Here is a 9,326-nt window from a genome sequence, read left to right on the forward strand (position 1 = left end):
GAGTGGGCTGGCTGAGGGGATGGGAGGCCTCGGCCCCTGCAGCCTGCTGTCGAGGTGTCCCTGCCTGGGCTGAGGTGATGGGAGAAGAAGCTCTGACAGACATGGTCTCTCTGTGTCCTTCACTACTGCCCCTTGACAACCAGGACCCTGTGCCCTGTCTGTCCCAATGCCGTCTCTGCTCAAGCAGCTCCCAGTGACATCCCTCCCAATGGGTATGTCCTCTGTGCTGCAGGCACACTGCTCCTCAGGCAGCGCTGCCTTGCAAACACGGTGTGGCCACCCAATCCTTGCTCTTTGCCTCCGGGTACCACAGAGCGGGCCGTGGGTCAGGCTGACCAGCAGCACCTGGGCTGGCTGGCCTGAAGCGGGCGGGAGGCCCTGGCACCACACACCCCTGCGAGCAGTGCGAGGCAGGGCCGGGAGCTGCAGTCTCACCCTCTGTGTGTGAGATGTGGCAACCAGTTAAACACATCTCTTCATCAAAATGGCTCCCTCCTGTTATTATGTGCTGCTGCCATGTCCTGTGCCGTGGCTGGGATCCCTGGTTAGGCGGGATTCCATCGTTTTAAGGGCAAGTAGAACAAAATGTCTCTCGTCCTGAAGGAGTCTGCAATCATCAACGTAATTTGCCTATTTTTTTAAGTTAGGGATCTGCCTAAGAGTCTCTGTGGCAGAGAAGAAGTTGAGGCTCGTATGGGAGGGACTTTTCCCAAGGCTGATTTGCATGTCTGGCAAAGCTTGGATGAAAGCCTGGGAGTCCTTGCTCTCTTTGCCAGGCTTTGATGCCCAGACTCCTTGCCTTTAATCTTTGCTATCTATGCAGACAACATCAGAGCTATCAAATAATTCTACCACAGTGTGAGTCTTTAAAAAAAAAAAATCTGCTAGGAAAAGTCCATGGCAACATAACGTGGATAAAAGTTAAATGCTGGATTAGGCTGAATGATTTGTTATGATTCTTGCTTACCAGATACGCAGACTTTGGGCCAGGAAAGCATTTCATACTGGTACAGTGAAACCATCGCAGATGATACCAGTCTTCCCATAAAGCAGGGTTTGTGGAGGCTGCTTTTAAAGGTAGGGCTTGAATCATTCCATCAGTTGGTACCTGGTGTTTTCAGGGCCTCGAGACATTGCTAGAGATGGGCTGGGGTTTTTTGCTTTCTGTTTCTCGGTTTATTGGGAAAGTGCTCAGCCTGCTAAATACTTAATATTTGCCAAGCTGGAATGCTTGAATGCTGGAAGCATCTGAAGCATCCAGCCCAGTCCCTTGCACGTCTCGTTCCCTGAGCATACAGACGTGTCGATCTTTCGCTTCCATCACTAGGTAAAGGACAAACGATCTTTCTGTTTGTGGTGTGGGAGGAGGCTGTGTGTTATCTGGTATGATTCACTCTGATAAATAACCTCCTCCTCGAACTTCTCTTGTTTATAGCAACAGTCCCAAATGCTAAAGTTTACAGAGATTTTAATCCTTGCTGTTCTCACGCATATTTACTCTGCAGTTTTATCAGAAACATCTCTTGAAAACCTCAGTGTTTTTATAATTAATTGAATAATGTGACTGATGTTAAAAATAAATGGATTTGGAAAAATGCCCAGTGAGCTGCTGAACAGTATGTAATATAGCAACTGTAGCTGGATTCTCAGGGGTATGTATATTTTCCTAACAAACGCAGTCTCATGACTTAGAGATTAAATCTTTATTAGTTTGAAATTCACTCTGTTGATTTTTCTGTGTTTATGCTGCATGATTTTTTCTGGACAAATTCACATTTTTTAAAGGGACAGTGCTCCTCCGAACGTGTGCTTCTGCTGATCTCTGAGTGGGTAAGTTAGTCTGAGCCCCACGGAGGCACCACAGAGGGGATGTGGGCATAGGATATCTCCATCCATCCACCATCCCACTGGTTTTATATTATTTTCCAATCCAGATCCAATCCATTCACTAAGGGGCTGTGTGTGTGAATAGGGCGCTCTGATATATATTGATTCTGCTTATCCCAGACTCAGATGCTGTTGATTTTTCCTCTATGACCTCAACCCCACCGTGCCCACCTCACTTCTGTTCCGTGAACCTCAGCCACATCCCTGCCCCATGTTCTCCCTGACCTAAGCCTCTCCTGATGCCGCTCCCCAGTGCTGCCACCACTTCCTCAACTTTTGCTGGCTCAGGGCATCGTCTTATCAGTCTGGGATAATTTATCAGTTTGGGCTCTGCAGTTAAGCCTGGGCCTCACCTCTGCTACCACTGGAGGTGTGTCCCACCGGCCAGGGCTGGGATTGCTATGGTCTGCTCACCTTGGGGCTGTGAGGGAGCAGGAGAGAGATGGCTTTTCTTGCCTCCTCCCTCCCCACTTCGAGGACTGAGATAAAGCAGGAGGGGAGAAGCAAGGCAAGATAAATTCAGAAGGGACAAAACTCAGTGATGTGAAGCGAGATAGATTCTGTAATGCATTTAGTGAGCCATCAAATCCTATCTCTTATCCCAGGGGAATCCCAGATACACGAGCAAATCATCAAGCCCTGTAAACTACATCATCAGTGTCTTCCTCTGGAAAACATCATCATGCTAATCCATTTGTCCTAGCAGCCAAATGATTAAAGTTTGAAAACTAAATTATACACGTTACTGCAAACAGCATAAACACAATAATGGCTCTCCTCTGTTACACCTGTAACCTCTGTTATAATAGCTTTAATGAGCTTTCAGCCTCGTCATCCAAAAAGAAAAGATTATCACACGACGATCTTTGCGCTGCTGGTGGCCAAGCACCTGCAGTGCCCTCGCTCGGAGGAGCTGCATGGGAGCTGCGGGCCGCGCACCCATGGTGGGTACCTTCCTCAGAGCTGGGGGGCAGACCCAGGCTGGGCAGCTCCTGAAATGGGGCAGGGGTGCTACTCCCGGGGCAGAACACCGCAGCGGGGCGAGCCCTGTCTGTAGCATGCAGGCTGCTGGAAACCCTGTGAGCGGAATGGGTACCTATCCCCATTACATGGGATTATCCTATTGTATGGAGTTATTCCAAGCTTGTGTCTTCTCAGCTTAATTTAATAACAGGCTGCGAGCTCTACTTTGATCTGCTTGTGTTTTTCACTAGTTCCATATTTAACTGAACTCATCATCATAAAGGCCAGGAACTGTTTCACTTTCTTGCCAGGCTGGGTTTCTTGTTGGATGTGCAAAGGACACACCTGCACAGTGGGTTTCTGGCCTGCCAGGATGGGGGATCCTGTTATCGACAGAGACAAAGGGAGCATAGGAATCTGGAGTCGGTGGATTCCTTTCCCCAAACATGTGGCCAGACCTGAAAATCCAGCTGCCTGGCTTTTTTTGTTTACTGGTTTTCCATGTCTGCTCCAGTGTGTCCTGGGAATGTGCATCAGGATTCTGTGCTTCTTTCCTGGAGGCTTGTTGGTGGAACAGGAGCTGGTTTGCCCCTTCCAAAATTTACAGACTGGAACCCGCTTTGCCTCAAGGCTTGTTGTGTTTATTAAGCGTTATCCCGCGTCTGTGTCCCAGGTGTCGCCTTAAGTGCTCTCACGGACAAGACACTTGCTGGCTGTGGGCTCTCCCATGGGTTCCGTGCTTCTGGCTGTGGCCCCACAAATGCCACTGTTATCCCAAACACAGTAGAAACAACTGTAAGTCTGTGGTTCCCACTTGACATGGCAACCTCTAATTTGGGATCGCAGGCAGTGGAGGTAGCAAACTGTCCCTGCTGGGACTGAGCTTCTGCCTTGGGTTAATCACCTTGCAGGGCTGGGACCCAAGGGCTCATGAGCCCAGTTTGCAGGCGATGTGGGCTTCATCCCTGCTTGCAAAACACAGCCTGGAAACTGTTCATTCCTGTGAAGCTTCTTGTCAGATGCTTTCAAAAAAGACAAAGAATCTTAAATGTCTCCAGTTTCATACTTGACAACAGACCACACTTGTGCTGACAGTACCTGTTGGCAATAACCTCTCAGATGGCAACAGAGAAAAAAACAACACCAAAACCCCAGAAGAATGCTTTGTTAAAACAGGCTTGACAATCTTTAAAAACATGCTGAAGAAGGTAAAGGTAATTTGGGTGAGTATGCAGGTGATATCATTCTGTCCCTCGGTGGGAATCTGCTCCCAGAACCGCGATGTAGCTATGGCAGCGCACTGTAGTCGTGGGATACTGACATATTTATGTGTCTTCTAAAAACCTGCCCCTTTGCCTACAATTAAAGAATCTATGTGTTTTTTTAATCTTGTGCCTGCCCATTCAATTCTGCAGTGAGCTCATCCCAAAGAGAACCGTGAGCTCCCAAAATCTTTGTCCTCTGCCCGTGTTTGTGGGAGGTGGCGGGACCCGGTTTGTATTCCCAGGCATCCTGACTTTTCTAGGGGTACTGGTGTTCCTCATCGCTGAGCTCTGCCCGTTGAATTTCTTCCTCTCTGGGCTCTCATTCCTGAAAAAATTCATCAGTGAGAGGAGCAAGCAGGATCACAAAAGGTGTGGACAAGAAGGGTCATTTCTGGGACCATCCTGCCAGGGCCCTGCATCGCACCGCACTCTGCTGCAGCTCAGGATCCCCATACCTTGCCCCGTTGCGCAGTGCCATCTCCTGGAAAGCCGTGCCTGAGCTGCACACACCACCACCAGTTTTGCTCTGGAAGCAGCTAGTGGTGCTGCAGGGAGCTTGGCAGCTGCCTCTAATTGCTGCAAAGTTCATCTTCTGACCCACCAAAAGTCCCTCACCAAACATCTCTTCCTCCAGCAGGTATGAAGGATGTGGCCCACCGCCCGGCTGCTGGCCCTCACCTCCGAGGTACCCTGCGGCAGAACATCCTGCGCGGCTCTTTCCTGCTCTGGATGCTGAATACAAATCTTGTGGTACAAGAAGAAAAGTAGAGCAGCACAAATGAACATCTGTAGATGTCACTCCTCAGCTTTTGTTCTGTTCGGGCACTGGTTCCCTGTTCACCTGAATGCCTCGCATATACGTTCACCCTGTAAGTGCCCTGTTTACCTGTTTCTCCTAGTTTTGACTTTAAGGGACACATTTTCTCTCTTCCTCTCCAAGTTTGATGACCTCGACATGAGCAACAACCAAGTCCCTCATCACAGTGCTCACCCTGTATTTAAAATGTTGCTACATCTTTTTAATGAGATGAAAAAGTGTACGTGGAATTTGCACCTGAATGCTGCCGGCTTGACTAAGCTCTATGTTTATCCTGAAAAGACCAGAAAAAAGGGTGGTTCCAAGGGCAACGCATTTATTCCTATGAAACTGTAACACAGCTTAAGTGCTTAGTCACTGAAAAAATGCACACTGCAATTTAAAGCCAAAGGCTGGTACTTCATCTGTCGTTTTAGGCTCTTGTGGCATCTTCTGAGCAGTTGGGAGATTAGTATGCTTTGGTAAGCTGTCATACACAATGAAATAACTAGTGCTCCAAGGTAAGTCTGTAAAAGCTGTTACTTGAAAAAAAACATGACTATAATTATGTAAATACAAGGCCACAAAGTTCACACAAGAGAAAAAGCTACCGTGACATGTGGCTGTTCACAACTTTCTTGGCCCTTTCTCAGTGAGGATTCTGCGTTGCAAACTTGTTGTCATGAACTCATTTTCGCCCTGGAGTGTGCCGATGAACTGAAACAGCCCATTTACCAAAACCATACTTTTTATTAAAAGTCATATTTGTAAAGGAGAGATCATTACACAAATGAGGTAAACCCACACGTAGGACATAGTTTTCACTTTAAAAATAAATTTCAATGGCGCAAGTGATTTGATTCCACGAAGTCCAAGAGGAAGAGTCAGGCGAGCGTAACTCATGTGGTGAGATCCTGGGCAAGGCAGGGAGATGCAGCTGATGCCACCCTGACTCAGCACAGAGATGTCAGTGACAAAGGGTGAGGAGTCTTCCAGGGGCAGACCCTTCTCACCGCGCTTCCTTTTCTCCCCCAGACTTGCAGACGAGAGGATATGAGTAAAGGCCAGAGACAGGCAGCAGTAGCCTCTTCACCTGCTGCTCTAACCAGAGGTCCCCCATCAGCATCCCCCCATAAATGGCTGTGTAAAGGTTCAATTTGATTGTGCAAATTCATTCCCTCATCAGTCATTGCTCACCATGTCTCAGCCCTAAAGGAGACTTAACAGCAAGCAAATACCAGCTCTGAGAGAGTTCCATTTCAAAAATAGTATCTGGCAAGCAACAAGCCTGTTAAATGTGACACACTTTGCAAGGTATGGGGAGAAGAAGAGTTATGCTTCCTTTTCTTTTTTTTTGAAGTTTGCTTCCATGCATGTACAAGTAGAGCTTTTAATCTAAAAGTATATGAAGTTACCGCAGGTCTGTGAGAATCATGTTCACCATCCTGTGAAATTCAGCATTAAGGACCACGCTCCACAGCCTGAACACCTCAAAGAGATTAAGTGGCTGCAATGTTGTTTTACCCTGTATAACAGTATGAAAATAGTGAAGTGAACCTCAGACCCGTCTCTCAGAATGCCACCCAAAGCCAGCTAGCAGACTAACAAAGAATGGCTGTGCTCACTTCCAGCTCCTAAAAAGTACAGAACAAATACCACCGCCACCAGCAGAACCAAGTAACGCTCCAGATTTCACCCAATTAAATCAGTGGCTGACAAACTCCTAAATGTTGGGAATTACTGCATGGCTGAAGCTCTGTAGTACAGGTCCACTTTGATGGATGAAGGTATTATGGAGGTGACCAACTATGCAGAGGAGACACAGTTTCACCTGTTACACCCACCCGAATGAAACTCATTCAGGCCCTTGTGTATTAACTACGCCAAGACAGACAATACCTTCCTTCCGATATGTATCCCAGGACAGTATCTGGTAACCAAAACATGAAATTTTCATCACATCTACCAACTTATAGTGAAATTTCATGACCGCACGCAGACAGAACATGAGGTGAACGCACTATTTTAATCTCATTTATATCCTCAGGGGATGTGGGTGGGATCTAAACTGCGTGTAGGCTTGGTGCTGGTCTGCATGGGCTGGATGTCATGCTCCAAGAGCGGTATCCGTAACTCTTGGTGCAGAGAGAAGGTTGTGCCGCATCTGGTACCACGTTTCCAGTAAATGCTTTCAGCAAAAGCCAGAAATGCATTCACTACTGTGCACTACAGTTTATGATAACTGTACCTTGGCAGCTGCAGTACTGTGATCTCGCAACAAGACTCTTCATGTTAGGAGTCAGTTAAAGGCGAGAGAGAGATTGTGAGAGAGAGAGAGAGAGAGAGAGAGAGGTGTCATACTTAGGAAAGTTTCTTCCAAACAGAAGTAAAAAAATAACTGTCCTTTTTTTAAATAAATCTATTGTTTGAGGAACTAAAGCAACCAATGTTAAGTTCCTGGTTTATTACACATCCTGCTACGGCTCTGTATGACGAGTCTGAAAAGGCAAATTAGCATAAGATTAGCAGAGAAAGCAAGCTGTTTAGGCTCAGCAAGACTCCAAGGCGAGCCACTTCACATTGACAAGAGCTAGCACCCCTTGCTCCTTGTGTCCACTGGCAGCACGGGCAAGTTTTTCCCAAGAAAGACGTCCCATCACTATGTCTTTCACTGGATCATGCCATCTTGCTGCCCTGTCTGGCTGGGGTCAGCAGTGACTGATGGACTGGGCGTATTGCTCTGCAAAAATCGACGGAAGTCCTTAATCATGGGGCGGAGGACCTGGATAAGGGCGCTCAGTGCCGCCTGTGTTCCTTCCATGGCTTGTGCCTGTCGCTCCTGGGCACATGCCTGCACCTCCTGAGAGCGACGAATCATCTGAAGCAAGTCATTCTGCTGCTCCAGGTGTTGGGCAATCTCCTTCACATGCAAGTTGGTCACTCGCTGCTCCTGCAAGAGCTTGGCTGAGTTCAGGGCAATTCGGCTTTTCAGCTCCTGGGGTTTTGCAGACACTTCATGTTGATGTGCCATCATCTCCAAGGGTGCTTCAGCGGTGACTGTGGTGGGGGCTTCTGTTGTGCAGTACTCCACGACTCCATCCTCCAGACTGTGGTAGGTTGTCTCTGCAGGAACTGAAAACAAAGGACAGAAAGGGGGTAAAAAGTAGCTGCGATATGGGGATTTTTATCTACAGGACTATTCAATGAGTATCACAGGAATACTGCCTGTTCAGTGAGATAACATACAATGAACAGCAATGCACAAAATGACCTATTTAAGTCTACTCCACCCTCATTCGAGCTTCCTTCTAAGCTGTACAGGCTGAAGGAATAGGTCATGCCTTATCTGTCTAGACAAAATAATTTCTCAACCTCCAGTTCAGAACAATCTTGCCAAGCGGCATTTAACCAACTGATGTAAGGGCAAAGACAAGACCCAGAATGGCACTTGTCAGAAGGACAGCTGCTTTTTGGGGCAGACCAGGAATCAGCCTTGGAGATCTTTCTCCGCCTGCTTTTGCTCCCAGAGAGGGGTACCAAACAATCTGCAAGGCGCAAAGGATACTTGCTTCCCTTGTTCTTAATAGCAAGCCCGGCTATCAAAGCTGACTTTCAGTATGTGCATATCTTGTAGCCACTCCCCTGCAGCATGAGGACATATTGGGAATAGCATTTTCATTACAGAGACGCAGGGGTTTCTTTTTGCTGGGGCTTTCCCTGCACAGGGCTCAGGACCTCCTCACAGACGGATGTCAGGGCCCCCCATATGACCTTCCAATTCAGAATAGAGCATCTTCAGCAGCTGCAGCACTCACTCTGCGTCAGGGTGACCGTGGTGGCTGATGCAGTGATGGGTATCTCGGTCCCGTCACCTGCACTGCAGTCCCCACTCGGCAAACTGATGATGGTGGCTTCTCCCAGCAGGTTGCAGATGCGTTGCTGCATGGGGGTGAGGATAACTGGGGCGGTCGTAGCGCCTGTTGGGTCTTCGCTCTCTGGCCCATTGCCATTGCCGTTCTGGCTCTCGGCTCCCCCTTCCATGGCAGCCCGGACTTGGGCCACTTTGCGTCGCACCTCGGTCTTGAGGTCGGACCATTTCTTCTTGACCTCAGGCAGCTCGCGGTGACAGGTGGCAACGGCGTTGACGCGGCGCAGGATGTCGTGCCAGGCGGCGGCCTTGGCGGCGAGGGGCACGCCTGCGTTGAAGTGGTTGATGAGGAGATGCTTGCCTCGCTCCAGCTCCTCCACGATGATCTCCACCTCCCGCTCTGAGAAGTTCATCTTCCGCTTCTTGGCTGGGGGTGCTGGGGGTGACGCCATGGCCATGAGGGGCACCGAGGAGGGGGCACTGGGGGACACCTGCAGGCCAGGGATCCTGGCTGGGCCCAGGGGGCTCTGAGGGAGGCTGGGCAGGG

General features: G+C 48.7%; 1 protein-coding gene across 1 annotated transcript; it reads right to left on the reverse strand.

Annotated features, from left to right (window-relative positions):
• Window positions 1-7,321: 7,321 nt before the first annotated feature.
• On the reverse strand, window positions 7,322-9,231 carry NAIF1 (nuclear apoptosis inducing factor 1). The gene is made up of 2 exons (XM_010282488.1): window positions 8,727-9,231; window positions 7,322-8,043 (listed from the first exon to the last, which is right to left on the reverse strand). Exons 1-2 carry the CDS (start codon window positions 9,229-9,231, stop codon window positions 7,580-7,582), a joined length of 969 nt encoding a protein of 322 aa, XP_010280790.1. The 3' UTR covers window positions 7,322-7,579.
• Window positions 9,232-9,326: the final 95 nt, after the last annotated feature.

Source organism: Phaethon lepturus, unplaced genomic scaffold (assembly GCF_000687285.1).
Source record: "Phaethon lepturus isolate BGI_N335 unplaced genomic scaffold, ASM68728v1 scaffold28472, whole genome shotgun sequence".
Classification (NCBI taxonomy): Eukaryota; Metazoa; Chordata; class Aves; order Phaethontiformes; family Phaethontidae; genus Phaethon; species Phaethon lepturus.

What these genes read in the sequence shown, in the direction of transcription:
- NAIF1 (XM_010282488.1), bottom strand. Translation starts at nt 9,231, where the DNA reads ATGGCGTCACCCCCAGCACCCCCAGCCAAGAAGCGGAAGATGAACTTC. An exon ending in CACGGTCACCCTGACGCAGA is followed by an intron (nt 8,044 to 8,726) that starts GTGAGTGCTGCA and finishes CTTTGTTTTCAG; the next exon opens with TTCCTGCAGAGACAACCTAC.